Source organism: Ammodytes marinus (assembly GCF_949987685.1).
Source record: "Ammodytes marinus genome assembly, chromosome: 3".
Lineage (NCBI taxonomy): Eukaryota > Metazoa > Chordata > Actinopteri > Uranoscopiformes > Ammodytidae > Ammodytes > Ammodytes marinus.
The window spans coordinates 8,125,069-8,147,314 of NC_137232.1; the positions used below are offsets into that span (position 1 = coordinate 8,125,069).

At 43.6% G+C, this 22,246-nt stretch overlaps 1 protein-coding gene across 2 annotated transcripts in view; it reads right to left on the reverse strand.

Moving 5' to 3' along the window:
* Nucleotides 1–1,409: 1,409 nt before the first annotated feature.
* The window catches only part of numbl (NUMB like endocytic adaptor protein), a 66,787-nt gene continuing 45,950 nt past the window's right edge, over nucleotides 1,410–22,246 (reverse strand). For both annotated transcript variants that reach the window (XM_080025025.1, XM_080025024.1), the window contains exons 3-9: nucleotides 19,534–19,608; nucleotides 17,149–17,223; nucleotides 13,582–13,722; nucleotides 11,844–12,051; nucleotides 10,340–10,609; nucleotides 5,832–6,011; nucleotides 1,410–5,464 (exon numbers count right to left, since the gene is read on the reverse strand). In XM_080025025.1, the coding sequence (XP_079881151.1) occupies nucleotides 4,338–5,464; nucleotides 5,832–6,011; nucleotides 10,340–10,609; nucleotides 11,844–12,051; nucleotides 13,582–13,722; nucleotides 17,149–17,223; nucleotides 19,534–19,608 (2,076 nt within the window). In that variant the 3' untranslated portion in view covers nucleotides 1,410–4,337. The remainder of the gene's footprint in view (nucleotides 5,465–5,831; nucleotides 6,012–10,339; nucleotides 10,610–11,843; nucleotides 12,052–13,581; nucleotides 13,723–17,148; nucleotides 17,224–19,533; nucleotides 19,609–22,246) is intronic.

Below are 22,246 nucleotides of genomic sequence, written 5' to 3' on the forward strand. Positions count from 1 at the left end.
ATTTTAGCAATTAAAACTGAATAATGACTTGTGTTTTACAAGATTAAGTTATGTTTTGATGTTATATTGTCACCCAGAATTGAAAAAACACAGACCACATTGCAATAAAACATGTAATACGTTGGACTACAGTTTAGGAAAGAACACGTAAATTGCAAATGTGTGGAAAAGATGAGTCTGTTTCAATGTTTAGTATGACAATGCCAGATGAGTGAAACCAATTAAGGCCAGTGGAACACAATGTCACAATGAGCATGTAGATGAACATGTATTTGAGATATACAGAATGTTAAAAAAAAGAAGAGATACTGCTATTGAGGAAATAAACTACGCTGTGGATTTGAAACGATTGCGCCAACGCAATTGAGAAACACTGTAGTGAGACCTGATCAAAGAAGCTACATTTGGAATTTAATGTCACGCAGCATGACTCATGAACTACAGTCACATCTTATACCATAGGCATCTGTAGAAAAACATCCTCACTGACTCTCTCCATAGATCAGAGCACAATGGCTGGGAGAGAGTTACCGCTACCGCCACTCAAGAGCTGTGTGTGTGTGTGTGTGTGTATGTGTTAGTTTTTGTGTGTGTGTGTGTGTGTGCGCGTGCGTGTGTGCACCATGCTTCTTTTCTCACGACCCTTAAGAAGAAAAGAAGCCTTGTCTGTTTCCATTAGTGACCTGATCTGCAGTAGCAGGGTTCAAGCTGGCTGACTGGAGGACAGGGCGCTTTAGACAGTAGTTACATCCAGGAGAGCTGAGAGGCAGGGTGGGGGAGATAAGAGGAGACAGACAAGGTACAGATGAGAGGCCACAACGTAGCTCACACTGAAGAGCAAAAACAACTTGAAAGGAATAGCTTTGGGAGTTGAGTGAGATGATTAACACCACTTTCATAGCTGTCCGTTAAAGCCTATTATATGAAGCTTAGCTTATGTACAGTAGCATGACGATGGGAAGAAGCTGTAAGCAATATGACAACAATTTGTTGGTTTTTAACACCTCCATTTTTGTACAAGTTTAAGGAGCGAGATAAAACGTGTTGATATGTTGGCCTTTGAGCAGAGCAGAGCTAGATATTTAAAGTGTGTATGCAACAACAAGCTAACCTTGGATGGAAAGTGGTATATTGATCGTGTCATCTATGATCATGTTATCAGTAAGACAGCGAGCAAATCTTCAGGGGTGTGAAGTGTTTTCCCCCATCCTGTATTCCCGTTTTCAGTTTTTGCGATAAACCATCCATGAGGCCAGATCAGTAACATCCAGACAGCAGCTGAGATCGTAAGAGGCAGAAAGGTGAGCTAAAAGATTGAGAAATAAGTAGAAGGAATGAAAATATCATACAGTGAATGATGGAAAGAGAAGGATGGAAACGCTATGAAGCCACCACTTACAAAGCGTGAGCAGGTGTAATATTATATTACTTTATTTATCTTTTGTACAATGTAATTACAATACAAATATGTAGGTTTAAATACAAAAATTCTGTAAATAAAGATTAAAAATAAATTCCACTGGTTTGCTTTGTTGTTACCATCACTAAACTATGGTTTTACAATCAAGTTTATGAGGTCATTTAGTTGGCCTTAACGCGGAACACAATTAACCTACATAAGTATATCAATTTGAAAGGGCGTGCAAACAAGAGTCGAGGGCCGTGAAAATATAGTTTCAAAGAAATAAAAGCATCAATTTCATGACTGAATCAGCCTTGACTTGTACAGAGAGAGAGAGAGAGAGAGAGAGAGAGAGAGAGAGAGAGAGAGAGAGAGAGAGAGAGAGAGAGAGAGAGAGAGAGAGAGAGAGAGAGGAGGGCAGAGAAAGCTATTTGGATTTGTTCAGTCGGGAAGAAATATTGATTTGTCTGAAAAACCAAAAAAAGACAAAAAACCCTGATGGGGAGCCAGAGATGGAATAAACTAGGCCTGAAAGAAGCACATACATTCCAGTTCAGCTGAAAAGGCAGCCAGAAGTCAGGCGGGATCGCTGCCACCGGAAGAGACCCAAAATAAGCTAATTAAACCGTGGGGAGGTAATGAGCAGGAAAAAACCTAATCAGTGGCAGTCCGCATCCATACAATTCAATTGCCAAAAGGAACATAACAGGAGCATGTCTGGTCAGATTACAGTTTTCATAGAACATACGAGAAGATACCAGCGGTCAAATGGAAAAAAGCCCTTCTACTAACAACATTTCTAATTGGTCAATGTTGCGTTGTCTTGAATAGACCTTGACATGTGTGACTAATGCCATGGACTGCAAGTTAAAATACTGGAAAAAATGTTGACAGTATTGCAGTTTGAACTAAATCGGGAGCTGCACAAATACTTAAGACAAAATCTTGCTTATGAGACTGTACTTATATAATAATCAACATTGTGTTGTTTATGGAGTTCAGCAACATGAAGCTGAAATGGAAGCAGTTTGCCATTGGGACAGACAGTGCTAGGGGGTTGATAAATGTGTCTTTATTCTTAATAGTTTTCCCACACTCTGTCTCTTACTGTGTATCTCCTCTTTCAAGTCTTATCTCATTTGACTTTCTTCAGACTTCCTCCATCTCATTTTATTTAAAGGTATACTAACTCCGTTCTCTCCTTCAGTCTCTCACATGCAGGTACTCCCTCCCTCTTTATTTTTCCGCTAGCAATCTATTCTTCACACCATGTTTTAGATGTTCTCTTGCTGCCAATCAAGTGTCCTTAAATCATTCTGCATTAGAAACATATCTTTTATTTCTCTCTGTTACTTTTATTTGTCACAGCTCAGTCAATATGTCTGCTCTGGATCAATCCCATGTTCCCTTAGTCCTATGTTCCTTTTATTTCTATGAAGAAAATTTCCCCATCAAAGTTAGGCCTTATGTTACTTAGCCACACCCCTGTCTGCTTATGTCATTCTTCTCCTATTGACCTCCATTCATCCCAATCCAGAAAAAGCAGTAATGTAGCGCAGTAGCTACTACCACCAATGACGCAGTAGTACATAGAGGTGAATATACCATGTGACTATACCCTGTGTTTGAACATATTTATGAATGTTGGAATGTAGTGCGTCGTTATGTCAACCAGCTGCACCAGCGTTGTAGAGTGAGTGTCTTTTTTTGTTTCCACTGAGTTGTTAAAAAGTTCCTTGGGTTTTGTTCTGGAGAAGATGTGCTGTATTGTCCAGAATAGTCCGTGTGCTGGAAATCCTGAAGTGATTTTTCATATGTCCCAGTATAGTCTAGAAGGTGTATGTTGACTCAACCTGGCCTCACCAGCAGTGGAGCGTGTATATATATACGAAAGGGTTGGAAGAAACATGCCACTATATACACCTACTGTCCCACAATGCATCACTGTACACTGCTGTCAGCCCTTTGCTATTTGGTTGCTGTTACATGACTCAGTTCCTCACAATGCTTTCCCTTTACTGTTGCACGATCACACATTTTTTTTTTACCAGTCTGCTATGTAGTTTCCCTCCTCTTTTTCGGTTCAACAAAAATAAATAAATATAGGGGATGAAAAACAACACGCTCCTGAAACACTGCTTTAAAAATTTGATTTTTTTAAAGTAAATATAACATGTTAAAATAAAAAAAATGAAATACAATAAATAAAATAATTTTGGCCATAAATCTCTATACTATTAAGTCAGTAAGTCCTTTCTGTGGTTGGTAGGGTTGGGTCTTACATCATTGACTAGTCCTTTCAGGTTTACCAAACTTTTGCTTTGCTGGGCTAAGATCAGCATCAGTCTGATCAACAGTCAACAAATCGCTTCCCTGCTCATCTTGTGATGTAGCCATACCTGCTAAAGTCTCCACCGAAACCAGAGAAAAACACATTTCATTGGAATGCATCCGAATGTCCCCTTTTTAAGAAAGAAACCACGGAGCTGTGCCCCCCCATAATGTCCTCAGGGTGTGTGTGTGTGTGTGTGTGGGGGGGGGGGGCACATTCAGTTCATCCAGGGACATTCAGCAGGTAAAATAAAGCCAGAGTGGAGAAGTGAAAGCAGGAAGGGGAGGTGGGTAGCGGGTGGAGTGGAAGGCTTCAGTCCTTCAAGTCTAGTGAGCTAGAGACTTGATCCTCCAATGGCAGCCCAGCAATCTGCCAACTTCCTCCAAAGCTCTCGTGGGAGTATAAAGAAAGCAATTAAGATCATTATAACATGGACTCCTCTGAGAGCTTTTAGCAAGTTGCTAAGCTGCCACAGGCCAGACGCTAGGCTAACTTTAGGGACCTGCATCACATTCGAAGCAGAGATGCTTGGAATTAGCGCCCGGCTTTCTCAGCATTTAACTCCAGGGCCTAGAGCTACAGCTTTGGGAGGCCGACTCTGGCTTATAGCTCGATTTCAAAAGTCTTTTGAAGATTGTTGGAAAAGGGGTTTGCTGCTGCAGCTGGTGCCTTGTTCCCAGGCTGCTGAGGCCCTGGTTTGGCCTCCAGTGCGGCCCACTTGGCCTCAAAACGATCATCTTCTTGGCGAACGATTGGTGCCGGAGCTGTTAGCTGGCTGCCCTCTGGTGGCCAGCTGCTACCGCTGCCACCACCAATGTTGGAGGTCCCATTCTGGAGGTCCATCATGGGGCTGTTGTGCAGTGGGAGGCCATTAATGGCTGTTGATAATGGCGGGGTGGAAGAGAATGGCGGTGTGGAAAACCCTCCAGTGTGCCCGACTGTACCAGGTACTCCTGGGTAAGACTGGTGCTGGCCCACTGGTCCTAGTGCCCCCACTTTGGATCCTCCACATGGACCAGATGAGCCTGAAGCGGTGCAGAAGACGTTAGCCACCATTTGCGACGGTGTGATGCCCACCACGGGCACACTGGCATTGGGGTAGGTCATGCTGCTGGCCAGGCCTGGCATGTAGGTCTGGATAGGCACAAACGCCGGTTGGACAGGCTGGCTGGCAAACATAGCCATAGGAGCTGGAGTGGTGTCGAAAGCTGGGGCGAAAGGCTGCATGGAGCCTGAAAAGCAGCCTGGGGGCCCGGGGAGGGAGGGCTGGATCATGGGGGCCCCGGACATGCACGGACCGGACATAGTGGGAATGGACATGGAAGGTAGAGACATAGGGGGGCCGGACACTGGAGGGCCCGGTATCAGAGGAACTGATGATAGGGACATGGGTGGGAGGGGCATGGGGGCCTGACTGTAGAGCACAGAGGGGCCCGAGATGAGAGGATGGGACATGGTGCAGAGGGACATAGGGACAGAGGACACTGGAGCAGCTGATATGGCTGCCTGGCTGGTCATACAGGGAGGTCCAGGGATGATGGGGATGGGGGGGCCTGAAGGAGGGGTCTGTTGAGCTTTGACGGCCTTGGAGACCTCCTCCAGCCATCGCTCAGCCTCAGAGGGTGTGCGCCTGTGTCCACTGTGTCCACTGTGCATCTGCATCGGCATCGCCACGGAAACCGAAGGAGGAGAATGGAGTGTAGGCTCCGGCTGCACCCAGGACGTAGGGGCTGGAAGACATTTTAGAAAAAAGGTGACATTTTATTCACTGCAAAGTTAAGTTCAGAGTGTGCTTTTGTTACTATTAAAGGTGGAGTCAGAATCAGCAATCAAAATCAGTGAATATCTCCTCACAATCTGCTACCTGTACTATGTGTCTGAAAACGAATACAGTGTTAGCCTAGGCTTTGTTGCTAGCTACGGTGGGCCCGTTTTGTTTACATACCATTTGTGTACTTACCAGTGTACATACTCTAGGCTGTGTATTAACACTAGATTCTTTTTTTCAGCGCACACACAGGTAGCGGATCATAAGGAGATATTCACTGATCACAAAGAGTGATTTTGACATAGTGATTGTGATGCAGTCTTTCTTACCCTGCATGGGTGCTGGCGGTGGAGGCAGGGCAGGGGGCACAGTGCAGGCTGGAGGGCCGTTTGAAGACAAAGAGTGGTTGGAGAAGAGCTCTTCTGAAGGCTTGGTGAAGGAGGAGTTAATCTGGCAACACAGGGAATTAATACTGCTGTCTCCCTCGTCTGGCATCCCCATGTCCAAATCTGGGTCCAGCAAAAAAAATGAGGTCCACACACAGGGGGAGAGGGGGGGCAAAGAGGGGAGGAGGGACAGGACAGACAGGCAGTGGAGATGAGGAAAGGAGGTGAAATGGTAGGGGAGGAGGATTGACAAACAAAAAAAGAGAAAGAAAATATATTAATATATGTATTCATCTGTGTAGTAGACCCAGTTAGCATCAGAAGCATAGAAACAGGAGTGGATGAAGACTTCAATGCTGACCTAAAACGCAACAAAAACACAAGATTCTCAAAAACAGACATGGCTTTTTGCTAATTAGGACCTTCTTTATTTTTTTATTTTTTAAAGTGTGTGAACTAGACTATACCATGTGTAGCGTTGTATACTCTATGTATTTGCGCCGTGTGTCTTGTGCATTGGGAGGACTCTAGACAGAGGTGAATGTGGCTTATCTTATCCATGTTTCTAAACCCAGTGTAACTGATCCGACCAGTGGGGGATTAGGTGGCATAATGTTCCCTGTCTTGACTCTGGTTTGGGACTATACAGCTTTAAACCCCTCTCCTGCACAGACCGCAGCAGATATAAATAGATATTATATCCAATTCCTTGTTCTCTGTCTCCCCGGTCCCTCCCCTTACAGAAAGCCCTTAGAGACAGAGGAATTTTGTTTCTTCCTCTATTCCTTTCTCCTCCTCCTCTCCCCTCATCCTTCCTGTTTTTGCTGCCCCCCATCCACATGCACATCCAGACACAAAGAGGAGTTTGTTGACATGTGGTCGAGTTTTATGACTTGCATATCCAGAGGCTTCAATGTAGACTGGTGAAGTAAATTGCATCGTGTTCTGCGATGGATTAAGAAATTGTGGGTCAAACCCCAAACCCCTTGTGCTGTGATTCTTCCATTACACGTAACTCTCTCTATCATCTGTGCAGCATTGTGCAGCTGCAGACCTTGGATTTGCCCACACTAGGGAGCAGAGGGGCACTGGAGGCCTGTGTAAGGTCTCCCATTAAAGATGGTTTGCTGTGCTCAGTTCTGCCGAGACCCAGCCTGTGATCCTTCTCTTCCCCTACACTTGTCAATGTCCCACTGAGTTCAGGAGGGCTCTAAGGACGTCACGTGTGTCTAGCTGTGTGTGTGTGTGTGTGTGTGTGTGTGTGTGTGTGTGTGTGTGTGTGTGTTTGTGGGTGCTCAGTAGCAGGTTCATGGCCTGGCAGAAGGGTTGCTGAAGGCTAACCGGGACAGCTGATTGACTACACAAATCAATACACACATTGTTCGGTGGGTCACAAGGGAGCAGGGAGGTAGTGGAATTGGCTGCTACGGCTTAGTGTGTGCATCTGTGTATGTGTGATAGATAGAGCCGTATAGAGAAAGAGAGAGAGAGAGAGAGAACACTGTGTATATATAGAATTCAAGCTGAATTACATTCACTACCACTGGATATATACACTAGCCATCATAGGGGATTAAGAGACGGGAATGAAAGGAACTAATATGAGGAATAGAGTGAGAGTGGGAGCTGAAAGTTGTGGTTTAGTATTCCGGTCGGAGGAGTCCCCCTGTCAACTCTCTCATCTCTTCTAATTACTATAATCAGCCTTCGCTACTGAGCGCTCTGATCCCGTGGCACCACGCAGAGTGGGTGGGTATGTGTGTGTTCCTCACTGTGTGTGTGTGTGTGTCAGGGATGGAAATTAACACCCGCCACACGCCAAATGCGGGTAGATTTGCGTGCTGGCGTGTAAATTGTGTCACTTCACCCGCCACTGTGTCGGGTAATACTTTCCAGTCAGGTCCGATCTAATTTGCATATTTAATACATTCGTCATGAACATGATGACAGGGCGCTACACAGTTCAACAGTTTCTTTTTGCCTTTCTAGTCAAACTGAACTACGGCGCGATCCGCTCCGCTAGGAAATACTATCTGCGAGTTAACGTGTGGAGGCATAAGTCGACAAATCAATCGACTTACTTTGCCCCCTTTTTTTCTTCCCACAGCAGAGGTTGAGGTGCTGAAAATAAAGTGAAAACTGCGCTTTTCCTTTAAGCAGCAGAGCTGCCGCCGTTGTTACAGTATTTGCATCAAAGCCCTAATGGTAATACAAATGAGATGCTTTATTTAAACGCTGTCCGTGCTTAGAGGTGATTTTAATTGTGTCGGCTGAAACAGAAACTAACGGAGGGATTCGGCTCACATACAGTCCCTTGAGTCGCGCAGTCAGTTTGCCGACATGGCTTTGTATTTAAGGCTCGAGACATACAATCAGATCGCATACAAACAGGGAAGCCTTTCCCATCGGTATCGCTAACGGGGAGAATATCCCCGGTTATTATTTGAGCCTCAAACCACAGAGTTCTTCCCCGTGCGGTGGCTCGCGCACTCACTAGTGATCTCACGGTGAAACGCTGCTTTGCTCGGACGAAGGCATTGTGTGTTTCTAGATGATTTAACGTCATAGTCTCAGACGAGCGTTTAACATTATGCTGCATCTTTTGCACTGCACTGTTTTTTATCAACAGTGAAAACATGGTCCCACACCGGACTCTATGTGTAGCTGATTACTTCATACACGCACCTTGCAGAAGTGACGCTCCTGCAGCGCGCTCACGACCAGACGTGACACGGTGACATCTCCCATTAATAAAACGGCATAACTCCCTGATTTTCAGATTTCTATTTTTAAATTCGACTTGAGCGCAAGTGGAAAACCGGTCAATGTGTCGACACATTCACATCCCTAATGCATATGGAGAAAGTGATAAACAATATCAACATTTCATATCATTAACTAAAAAGAAAAAAGAAATCTAAAGGTAACTTCAATACTGTATTATAATTATTGACTAAATGATGAAAAAAAGGTGTCTGCAGGGCCAGTGAAAATATACAAGGGGCCAGTAAAACTCGGATCTATTGGCCAAGCGGGCCAGTTGGGAAAAAAAGTTGCATTGAACCCAGAGTATATATGGAGTTCAATTAGACAATGTTTTGAAATAAAGATGGCGTGTATTGTGTATCATATATAGTAAGAGTGTACCATTTAATTTGCAACTCAGTTCCTTGGCCTACTTACAGTACAAATGACTTCTGATGGAAAACAGTTGTATGAAAAACACTTTCATTAGCTATTCTTACTATTGTATTGTTTAACATTAACGCATATATTAAAAAAGATATTGCGTATAAAAAGTGGCTGGTAAAAAAGATGAGTGGCTGGTAGATTTTTAAATCTACCTGCCACAGTGGCTGGTAGGCAAAAAAGTTAATTTCCATCCCTGGTGTGTGTGTGTGTGTGTGTGTGTGTGTGTGTGTGTGTGTGTGTGTGTGTGTGTGTGTGTGTGTGTGTGTGTGTGTGTGTGTGTGATGTGTACACATTAACCTGTAAGTCAGTAATTATAAACTGTCCTTAGTTAAGAGCAGAGAGCTTTGAGAGTCGCACAGGCCAACCCACCAGTGTTAATATAGATAATAACAGCTCTTCACATTTTTTTCATCTTGACGTGTGTTCAATGGAAGGTGAGCATTGGGATTAAAATGATTTATAACACCTCGTCTGTATGAAAACATAAATGCATAAAAAAATGCATCGTAGATTATGAAAAAGGTTTGTTTCGTAATATATTTACCCAGACCTCTCCAGACAGGGTCAATGAAGTCAAACCGAGACCAAGTGGAAAATGTAATTATGCTCCAATCTGCAAAGGACCATGACGCAAAAGGAACGCAGAGTCTCTGTGATCTGTTTGTGTGTAGAGGCAGTGAGAAATGTTCCTTGACTTCCTCCAAATGCCGAAAAACTATTTGGCCATTTGACTTTTCAAATCCTTTTTTTTTTTTGCTTTTGCTTTTCTTTACTTGGTCTCTTGTTTTTTTTGCATTTTTAAGAGATGAATCCCATCTGATTCCCCTGGAGAGACAGTTTTGAAAGTGTAAATGAAATGTGGATCAACGATAAATATGATTTTGGTTCCTCTCTGATCACAACTAGTAAATATGCTCTATTTATTTATTTTTATTTGAAAAAAAAAAATCCAGTGTGATGTGATTTTATTCAAGACCTTTTATGGTGTCAGTCTGGTAAACTCAAATGTAACCCACTCCCTAGAGTATAATGCCTGAACCGCCTAATACCAAGGCAAAACCCTTTTAAAAGACCTTCCCATAGAGTAAGAAAAATGCTTCAACAACCTTCTACAATATGTCAAAACAATCCAAAAGTATTGTACAATTTACTGTAATTTTGACAATCAGTTCAACTTAATGAACATTTTAGTTTTAAACACAATTCACTAACAACTCATCTGCATTTGTAAGTCAGACTACATGAACGTGTGCTCTCACCAGAGTTCTTGTCCTGGTAGTCGGTCTTGCGTTGCAGTGTGGAGGGCAGGTCGTTGAGGCGGAGTGACAGTTGCCTCTTGAAGGGAGAGTTCTTCCCGCTGAGGGCCGGGAACCCCCTGAAGGAGCCCTGACGCACCAGCTGCTCTATGGGCGCGTGGCGGCGAGGGATGGCTTGAGGCCCGCCCGGCTCTGGACGCTCCATGGGGGTCGCAGCACCCTCGGGAGGGCAGGCAGTGCCAGGGGGGAGGGCAGGGAGGACACAGGGTGGGTCTGGAGGAGGAAGCGGGTAAGTGGTTTAACCTTAGAGACTGCGGTACATAAGCAATTGATATTGTAATGTAAAGAGCCTATGACTCTATATGGTTATTCTCAGTAAGTGCTTGACTTTTGACATTTTTAAAGCTATACTGCGTAACATGTTTCATATAAATGAATGACGGTGACATTCAAGCCATTGTCAAACGAGTTGAACACAAAGTTAATTAAGCCGAATCAGCTCCACAAAAATGTCTCCACGATCCAAAATCCCCAAGAAGCGCCGTAGTAATGTTTCAGTTGTTGATTCTACCGCTAAGAAAAAATCTGGACGTACAGCAGATGGTATAAAATCCATGTGCCATCACCGAAGGCTTAACTCAAGTACACAGCAAATACGTCGGTGTTAAATGGTGGGTGTTGGTGTTAAATATAGAGTGTTGGTGTTGTATTAACACCGCTGGGGGACAAAATGACACTGCTTGTAATTTTTTTGAGAAGATTAAGTTGTCAAATCTGGGTGTTGTTTACATCGTCGTTAAATTTGGTCATGACGTAGATACTAGCCACGCCTACAAATCATTCTCCTTCTCTTTGGAGCGGCAGTGGCGAAGTGGGTAGGGCGTTCGCCTCTGGTGTGCAGGGTCGGAGGTTCGATCCCCCGTCTCCCCGCCACATGTCGAAGTGTCCCTGGGCAAGACACTGAACCCCAAATTGCTCCCGATAGTTAGCTTAGTTAGCTAACTATCCAGCGTGGTAGCTGCTGCTAACGGTGTATGAATGTGTGTGTGACTGGGTGAATGTGTACAAAAAACAATGTAAAGCGCTTTGAGTCTGTGATAAACGGAGATATAGCGCTATACAAGTCCTTTTACCATTTACCATACCAACCGCCATTTTCTTTCATATCTGGAGCAGACATTGGAAGATAACTTTGAGAAAGTAAGTAGATTTTTCAATTTTAACAATGAGAAGTGTTAGATTAACAAAAAATGAGTGTTACCTGTTTAACATTTTTAAAAGTGTTACTTTAACACTGTTGAGTGTGGACACATATAGACACTTTGCTGGTGTTAAATTTGACACCCTGGGTGTTAAATTAACACTCACGAATTTGCTGTGTAGATGCGCCGACAGTGTTGTTGTAATTCCTCAGAATTCCTCATGTCAGCAGTCACTCACTATAGCTTTAAGGACCACGACGAGTACATCTGAGTGTGTGTGCACTCTCTGTAACATCCCCCCTTACCTTTCTTCTTGTCCTGCAGCTTGTCATCTCTCTCGTTGCTGCTGACGTGCTGGCTGCAGACAGAGTTGGCCCTGAAGGATCCCTCGCGCACAAACGACGTGCGGCTGGCGTCAAAGGAAGCCGTCACCCCACATTCCTTCTCCCTTCGCTGCTTCCTCTCCAGACAGGCAGCGAAGGCACAGCCCACAGCATGGCTCAGTCTCTCCCCCTGATGGAGCACAGAACAATGCATTTAATACAGTTTAAATATGTCATATCTGCACCTAGCCATTTTCAGACTAATTCACATAAAATACGGTGGAAAAAATCCTATTCTGGTTCATTCATCAACCCCCGAATCTCTTCTGTTGTCAGACATCACCAAGAGTTCATGCTCATGGGGCAGTGAGAGCACCTTATTACAGTCTGCCTTTTTGCCATTAATTCCTCCTTTCCCGACCACCTCTCTAGCACTTTTCCCTGCCCGCCTTTTATTTCTTCACCCAATGTCTATTCTGCAAACAGCCATGACCGCTACTACATGATATATAGTTCAGTGTAAGATAGATAGAGAGATGTGGTGAGTGTGGTTGAAATAGAGACAGACAGAGTTGGACAGATAACTCCACTCCACAGGCTTCAGTCTAATCCCCTCTCCTAATCCCGTATAGGTCTGTGCCGCTGTGCTCTCTTCCACCCACATTCATAATCCATCTGAGTCTGAGCTGATGAAACCACCAGGGGGGTTGAAACCACAATGCAGCGTGGCAGTATTGCATCTACTGCACTTCGCTTTTAAGTTACAACCTTTACTGATCCAAGGTCAGTCTGATGGAAACACCAGAGGTTAGAAATGATGTTGACTGCAGCAGTGAGAAAAGAAAAACAAACGCAATGAACCCATTTCATGTGTATTCAACTGCCTACATATCACAACTTGACTGGTGCTACAGAAAGGGTTAATGTGTACATACATACATGCAGGGCAGATTGAATTGTATGTTCCTGTGGGTAAATAGGGCTGTAGCTATTGATAGTATTCATCATGGATTCATCTTTTCATGATTATTTTTTGTGTTTTTGTATACAATGACGTTATAATACCCATCAGTTTCCAAATGACCTAAAACAATCATTGTAGCACTCACTTGAAACAAACCTCCCAACTTTTTAAGACTTTACCCATTGAGAAATATAATTTGTCACACTTTCTGCTCCATGAGGGAGAACAACTCAATTCAAAATCCACAGACATTTTTCAATAATGCAAATGACTCCAGCCCAAGCCTTGCGTCGATATTGACAGTAATTAACACAATTATATAATACTGTTGTTTATTCAGTCGTTCTGTTTTTATAAGCCATAAACAAATATTATTACCCACAATCCCTAGAACATTGCGAGTAAACACCACAAGTCCTATAAGACATGCAGATATTTTAGCAAAATGAAGCTGAACGAATAACACAAGTTGGAGAATTGTTAAATGTTGTTTGGTGAAGAAAATGAAGTTACAATGATGGACGTTCCCATCGCAAGCTGGTACATTTTGATGGGAGTTGTAGTTTTTTGAAAGCTAACCGACAACTTTACATTTTTTAATAGCAAGTGTTGTGGTGGATGACAATTTTTCTTAGACATTAGAGAATAATACACTGGAACAGGAAGACCAATGTAAGAAATACTGTATTAGGACTTGGACGCTAGAAGAAAATCCCTGTGGGGTATAGTACATATAGGGTTAATGGGCCCCCTCACCGAGTCTTTGAGAGCCATGAAGCAGTGGCACATCCAGCGTCTAGTGGTGCCGTCCCTGCAGATGTAGGAGAAGGCCTTGTCATAGTTACGATCGGGAGCGCAGAATGAAACCTTCTCTATGGTCTGGTCCACAATCAGGTCCTGAGGGGGAGAGAGAGAGAGAGAGACAGACAGAGAGAGACAGAGAGAGAGATAGCTCAGTCAGAGACAACTCCATTTGAAAAGCCCCACACAATACAATCAAGTCTATCCAATGGTCCCCCGCAGGTAGTTAGCATCAAACCACATGTGACGTAGGTTTTTGTCTCACTCAGAGCGGCTTAATTTATAGCGATGATGACAGACAGACAGGAAGTAGATAGCTTAGGCCTCAGCGTGTGGACTGACACACTGCTTTCAGCCTCATTTAACCCCATGCAAACCCCCCTCTCACTCCAAACCCCATTCACACATCCAGCAATCACAGACAAGGAAGAAGTGACCAAAGACTCATGATACTGAACCCCTCTTTTCATCTATGAGATGTTTCCACCACTTGCCCCTTCCTTTCATAAAAAAAGAGTTGTTGAGCCAGTCTTGTGTGTCTATAGGCACTACAGATGACACCAAAAGGAGGCCCTTCTCTTTCTCTGTGTACATTAAAGGGGGGCCCCCCAAGCTCACCTCTTTGACTCACCAAGCAAAACACATAAAGAGAGAGGGCAAAAACAAGAGGCCAGAATGAGAAAAGAAAGAGAAGAAGAGGGTTCACACACACACACACACACACACACACACACACAGACACACACAGACACACACTTCCTCTCCTCCAGTGTCGCTGGAAACAAAGTGAGCAGAGGATGAGGAGAGAGGGAGAAGGAGAAAGAGGGAGAATAACAGTCCTTTCATTGTCGGCTAATTAGTGAATGAAGGGGGTTGCTGGTACCGAGGTGAAAGGCTGGGCAGAGGGCAAAATGTGTGTGTGTGTGTGTGTGTGTGTGTGTGTGTGTGTGTGTGTGTGTGTGTGTGTGTGTGTGTGTGTGTGTGTGTGTGTGTGTGTGTGTGTGTGTGTGCCTCTGCGTCACTGGTACAGTAAATCAGGGATGACTGCAAACCCAAGATAAAGCCTGTATTGGTCATTTTGAGGAAAAGTGCAAGTGTGTTTGTTGGTAAGGGGGACTCAGACCCCTAAACATCTAAAGGGAAGAACACAGAGCAAGTGCATGTGAGTCAGAGTGTCTTATCTATGCAGAGAAAGCGCTCGGCCTTCAACACAAAAAAAGACTTCACTGTTTCTTTGTAGAGATGCAATATGAAGGTCATGTGGAGAATGAGTCTCTTTTGCAGACACACACACACACGCACACACACACACACACACACACACACACACACACACACACACACACACACACACACACACATATACAGTATATTCACTGAGTGTGGGAAAGCGTTTGAATAATGGCTGTGTGGGCGCTATAAGGCGTGCTAGCTGATTCAAAGAAGGGGGCTGAACTGACGATAGAAGGTGGGAAGAATAAAAGTGAAAGAAAGAAGAACGGAAGGCTGTAAAACTTTGATGAGATTCATGAGAAAGTAAACTTGCCTGAACTTGCTTGAAGTGGAGAAATGTCATTTTATATATTCATTCCTATTCATCCATATCTGTGAGTCCCTGCTACTACATCCGGTTAAGTCAAATGAAAGAAAATCAAGTGAATCTTACTTTAAAGGTGCTGTAAGCGGAATGGTTCTTTTAGCTAACTTCCTGTCAGTTACTGCATTTAGCAGTCCCCTCGCTCGTCCCTACGTCACCACATTAATCAGCAAGTTATCTAGCATCATCTCAGATCCATAAGTGTGCTAAAACATGATAAAAACCATCAAAACAGACATTGGGAAGGATTTTTACCTGCTCCGCCATTGTAGGCGCATACACATTCACCCATCTGTTGCTCTGGCGTGCACCGGCAGTGAGACCATGGAGTGTATATGCTATATATGAGTGAGACGAGTTTGCAGCGTTCTCTCTTCTGATTGGATAAAAATTTCGGGATACTCCAATAAGTTTATTTGCTGATTACATGCAAAGCAGCTGACTGAGAGATCGGCTTTATGAAACGCGCACATTATGTAAGTGATCACTATATGAATAAATAGCGATTTAACACTTATATTAACATAAATAAACCGCTTACTTCACCTTTAAGGTTATTGAAGCATTTCAACGGTGCTGTTATGCTACAATTAGGAAGTTGGTAAAAGAGGATAAGACAAAGGCACAGCAGAGCTCATAACAATCTTTTGCAAAAACACAAAGCTGTGATATTGATGTTTTGCCATGTGTTATCATATCCGTATTGACTTGCTGTCAACAAATCGCATAAGGATGCCACCACTGACAACTCATTTGTCTGTGACTTTGTCTGTGCCCCAATACTTTGTGACTCTACTCTGCCTGTGGCTATGACGGTTTACTATCTATCAAAACAGCTCACAAATACAGTTTTATTTATGAAATATATAACACACTGAGATTGAATTTGTTTGGCAATATTATCACCTGCGGATTCAGTGCTCTGGGGAGTATTTTATAGAAAGCACGACGGTATAAGTGGGACTGACTGAAAATAAACTGAAGTGTGCGTGAGTGTGTTCATGGTGATAGAGGAAAATGTCAATGATGTGTTTTTATGAGCTTAATGGACAACAATGGAGCTCTATGACTCAGGAGAATGCAGTCTTTGGCCACACACATGATCATTATTAGTAGGATCAATTGGGGATTCTTTGACGATAAGAAAAATACAAAATTCTTCCCAGACTTATCATTTAATATGTTTAGATGATAATATGATACTTTAGGATCACTGGAGGAAGTGAAGAGGGTGGAAGGATTGGGAGAGGTGGGGGGTCGTGTGTGAAGCCTTGAAAAAAGAAACAGCTATAAAGAGAGAGAGAGAGAGAGAGAGAGAGGGGGGGGGAAGGCTGCTCCATAGGGCTCGCTTTCACCTCTATTCTCTGCTACTCTTTATTCTGCTCTGCTTTCAATAGAACCACAGTGAGCTCCACTCACTCTGTAGGAGGCCTCCCTCACCACCAGACACTCTTCAAGTGTGTGTGTGTGTGTGTGTGTGTGTGTGTGTGTGTGTGTGTGTGTCTACTTGATCCTCCCTTCCCCACTAAGCACCTTCAGCAAGGAACCATGAGTCACATATGTCAGCCGTGAAATACACACACACACACACACAAATACACACACACACACACACACACACACGGGATGGAGATGTGTCCTGACTGCACATTAGAGTACAAAGAGAACAATAAAGATGCTGTAAAAGATGGATGTGTGTGTTCTTGTGTAGTTGTTGTTTTTTTTGTTGTTGTTGTATCTAGCTGTCATCAGAGGCTGAGGATGAAGGCATGGATGAAACACCTGTGTGTCATGTACACAACTGCAGGACGTACATTGGTCCTTGTAACCAAGTGAGTGATGAGGGGGACAGAGAGAGAGAGAGAGAGAGAGAGGAACACAGAGGGGAGGATAGTAGAAGAGAAATGTGTTTGCTCGACACTCACCTTAGTTTTGTCATCCACCACCCTGAGGCCATCAGCGGAAACCCACAACACTGCCTTGACTGTCTTTTTGCCACTCTGGAAAAAAAACACAAAAGGTAGAAGCAGGAGAGTTAATTGATTCATAACTTCACAGGCCAGTGACCGAGATCCATAGTAAACGTATTCAATCAATTTGCACATTTCACCAGATTTCACCTCATTCTCACAGGGTCGAGATTGACACTTAAAGTTGATTTTACTCCCAATTTTCCTACTACCCGTGGTTGTGTTGAAGTGATGGTTACATCCTTACAGCAGATGAGGTGTAGCGGTGGGTTAAGAATGGAGAGGCAGGCAGAGCAGGTAGAAACTGTGCCAGCAGCAGGCACTGAGAAACACTTTTCCAGAGGAGGGCACCAGGCGGAGCTAATAACACACACAGCATGGCACGAGCCTGGCTAAAAATACACAGCCCTAAAAAAAACAATAACTCCGTGTGTGTGTGTGTGTGTGTGTGTGTGTGTGTGTGTGTGTGTGTGTTGTGTGTGTGTGTGTGTGTGTGTGTGTGTGTGTGTGTGTGTGTGTGTGTATAAGTGTTTTAAGTGTAGATGTGTAGATGTAGGTGCACATGAGTCTGCATATCAGTATGTGAGTGTGTTATTTGTGTTAGTGTGAATAAAGGAAACAAAAAGCTGGAGCACTGTGGGATCTGGCTTTGAAAAGCACAGCGAGGCGACAAGGAGCCTCACGTTTAGCATAATCCCTTTAAAGTGGAAGACAGAGGGAGTGACACAGAATAGAGATGAAGAAACTGAAAGCCATGGAAAGGAAAAGAGCAGGGGAAAAGCTACATGAGTGATCAAAAGAAAATGAGAACTTTGGGAAGAAAGTTTTCAGCGTTAGGAACATTACAGAGGCGGGGAACGCTGACACTGGTACAGATGTAAGGGGCAAAGAAATAGAGTTGATCCAGCAGGGCCATCCCAAAGAGAAAAATACTAATGAAAGGAAAATGGCGGTGTGAAGAGGGGGAGACAAGAGTGCAAAAATTTTAAATTTTTTAAAGTGTCTGTGATTCAGTTAACAAAGTGCTGCCTTGCCTTTTGTTAGATAATGCATGCCTGCCTACGTAGGAAATCCGGTTTTAGGATGACTGTACACTCAATATAGAAAATGTGCTGCAGTGCAGTGTTGCTATTGTTATTTTAAGTGCTATAAACAGAAATCTGACTGATTCTCTCCAGTCATTCTTCTGCAGTCCTCTCTGTGACATGTTTGTGATAACTCTCGCTTGCAAGCAATACCTAGCAATATCTACTGATAATTGGAACATTGTGTCATCTGGTATGTATTTACCAACTCTCATCTGAACTAGACCATCTGATATTTCAGTTTCAAAGACACCAGTTAAGTCAAAAGGGAAGAGAAAGGCTTGCTTGGTAGGCTACAGATGTTAAGACTGTGAAGAGAATGACACAGTGTTTTTCCTCACTACAGAGAGTGTGTGTGGCTGTCTGACACCGGCCACTCTGTGTCACACTGTTCACACGCTCCCTCTGCGAATACTGCTTCTTAGGGGGGCAGACTGTATGTGTTTGTGTGTGTTGGTGAGTGTTTATATGTGTTTATGTACAGATCTAATTTTCTGCTCTCTTAGTAATGTGATCGGATCGGACAGATAGAAAGAGTGACGAGCAGACAGATGGACAGACAGACAGACAGACAGACAGACAGACAGACAGACAAACAGACAGACATGTGGAGTGAGACCCAGCAGGGAGGGTGAGGAGGGAGATGAAAGTGGTTTGAGAGAAAAATAACAAGATGGGAGGGGTAACGCCAGAGGGTTTTGAACCTGTGTGTGTGTGTGTGTGTGTGTGTGTGTGTGTGTGTGTGTGTGTGTGTGTGTGTGTGTGTGTGTGTGTGTGTGTGTGTGTGTTTGGGTGTGTGTGTGTGTTTGGGTGTGTGTGTGTACTCTGCTCAACTGGGTCTGTAATGAGCTCCAGTGAAGTTTGTGGATCCCTGGGGTTAGTATTTATAACTGCCTCTATATACTATATAAAATGTACCTCCAGTGCCCGGAGCAGGGAAGGTGTGTGTCAAGTCAAGTACATTTGTATTTATCCGGGACAGTATCACAGATCTATTTTGCCATTGGGGGGGGGGGGGGCTTTACAGTCTGTACAGCATTCTGAGATCCACTATTCTTAGACCCTCGACTCGGATTAGGAACAACTTCCCAAAAAATAGACTTTAACAGGGGGAAAATAAAGACTCACAGATTCACAATAGAACAGCTTTCACTTCCATAATGATTACATGAAGATAGAAAGACATGTACACATTGTGGATGCATGGAAGTGTTAAGGTAATGTGTTCCTTTGTTTTTGTTTGTCGGATACTTACAACTTTCAGCTTCTTGACTGCCTCTTCACACACATGCATCCCTCTGGACTCATCCACCTCCACCAAGCCCAGATACTGCAGAGAACAAGAACAATTACACTTTAAAATAGATCCATTATTTCACTCTATTTTCACTGTCTTTTTAGCAACAGTCTCTATCTAACCGTAGCTGCGGTAAAGCGGCCGGAGCTGAAGTAAAAAAAAAAGTATGTCATCATAACTAAAAAACAAGAGAAAGACACATAAAGTGATATAAAAGCCACCAAAGCCTCATTAGGCCCCATCAGTGTTTTCTATAAGTGACGGGGCAAGTAGCTATAACAAGCATCCCATGCTGGATATACAGCCGCATGTTGCCCCTGGTAACAAGGACAGGAGAGAGAGAGAGAGAGAGAGAGAGAGAGAGCGAGAGAGAGAGAGAGAGAGAGAGAGAGAGAGAGAGAGAGAGAGAGTGAGAGAGAGAGAGTGAGAGAGAGAGAGAGCGAGAGAGAGAGAAAGAGAGAGAGAGAGAGAGAGAGAGTGAGAGAGAGAGAGAGAGACAGGACCAATGTGATAATTTATCGCCTCACATCCGCTCTTGTTGTGTCTCCAGTGTTGTGCTCTGCGGTGCACGGAGGGCCCACAGGGACACAATTAAAGCTGTATAGTCAGAAGCCAAGCGGTGAGGGAAAGAGGAAGACAGGCATTAGGGAGGTTGAAGGAGTGCACCGATTTTAGGGGGGAGCTGTTGTAAACAACGTGTGGACAAGTAGGGCAGATTTATGAATGGGCCTTTCTATTTTAACGATAGAAAATATGTGCTCGGTTTGATACTCGCAGAACACAAATAGATTTATACAATACAGTTTTTGAGCAATGTCATCGTTAGACAAACACGTAATGAATGAGCGTGTATGGAGGAGTTGTTTGTGTGTCCTAAAATGCACAAATCGCATAATAAATGAAAGGGAAGTGTTCAATATCCCAAGAAAGTGACCTCCCCTTCAGCGCATAACATGGATTTGTATAAGGGGGATTTTACACAGGTGGTAACTGGTTTTAAAGAAAGAGAGCTCACACAGTAACTGAGTTGTTCTGACTATTAAATGCATTCAGCTGATGATCAAGGCTTTGTTGATCAGTTTGACTCAGTGACAGCTGATAGAGGTTTTGGAGGGACAATTTACACTTTATACATTACAGAGAAACATGGATGTAAATAAAAACTCCTGTACTGACACTATGCCACTGAGATATACATCAAGCATCTAGTGTTTGGTATATTTTGATGGTAAACAGTACCATGTTCATACATTCTAATGTAAGGAATATAGTAACAAGACGTCTATCAAAATGCAGTAACCTATATCCAGAGTGAGCTAGGTGGTGGGTGATCCATGGCAGTACAAAAAAAATACACTTTCTAACAATTGTGGAAGCCAATTTTATATTGATTAGTTTAATTCTACTCTAGTCTCTACATTCAGTATTTGATCATTGTATGAAGTGTATTTACTCTCACCTTAACTACTGATGTATCCTGTCTGGAGTTTCTATTGTAATTAAATCAGTCTGATTGGGCTGACATCCTAGTAGGTGTGGGCCATCCTGGAAGCTCCCAGATTCAGATTAGCATTGATGTCATCAAGAACCAAACTTGATTGGTCCATTGTTATTCTACCTATCTGACCATGTCAACCATTCTGTATAAAGCAGCTCATTTTGTGTAGACAACGCAGTCAAGACCCTGGCATTGCTCTGAGTAGGATGCTCTGGTCTTCTCTCCATGCATGAATGCTGACCATAATCATCTGTATTGTCGTTTGGAACTGAGTAAAGATTTTGCACTATAGTGAAGTTTTCTTAAAAAAAAACTTCTTCCACACAGGCAATTTGTCTCCCAAACTCTCCACTACACTTCTTTTAGAGTCAACTTTTCTCTCAGTATCAAGGCCAATCAAAACTAATTGTTCAGTTCTCAAGCAGCCGGGTACTAATAGTGCATGACTCTGGGAAACTGAGAGAAGGCAGAGATGTAAGAAAGAAAAAAATGAACAGATGAAAGCAGAGAAATAGAAAGAACTGCAATGGAGAGATGGAGAGGCCCTTTCCTTTAGCGCCACCAATCTCGTGCTGAAAAGCTCCAAGCTCCACTTTACTGCCCATGTCATCCCTAAACTCTGTGGAGCATTACCATCAGGGGCCATTTTCCATTAGCCTCGTATTTTCCTTTATATATTTTTTTCATTCACTTTGCAGGCTCTCTCTCTCATCTCTCTCTCTCTCTCTTGGCTGTTATTATCCACCTCTACATCTCTCTCTCTCTCTCTCCCTCTCTCTCTCTCAACCTCTCTCCCTGCTCTTATCCACCTCTCTCTCTCTTTCTATTGGCTGCTCTTATCCATCTCTACATCTCTCTCTCTCTCCCTCTCTCCCTGCTCTTATCCACCTCTCTCTCTCTCTCTCTCTCTCTCTTTCTTTTGGCTGCTCTTATCCACCTCTACATCTCTCTCTCTCTCTCTCTCTCTCATTTGGGATCTCACATGGTCTCCTGTTCCCTCTGTGTGCGCCCTCATCCGTCACCCTGTCATTTCCTGTGCTCTCCCTAATCCATAACTCCACCTGCATGTCATTCCTACATCTCTGTCCTTCAATCTCTTTCTGCCATTGTCTCTCTGGCTCTTAAACAAATGACTGCAGCCGCTCAGCGATAGGCACACAGAGCATACAATGG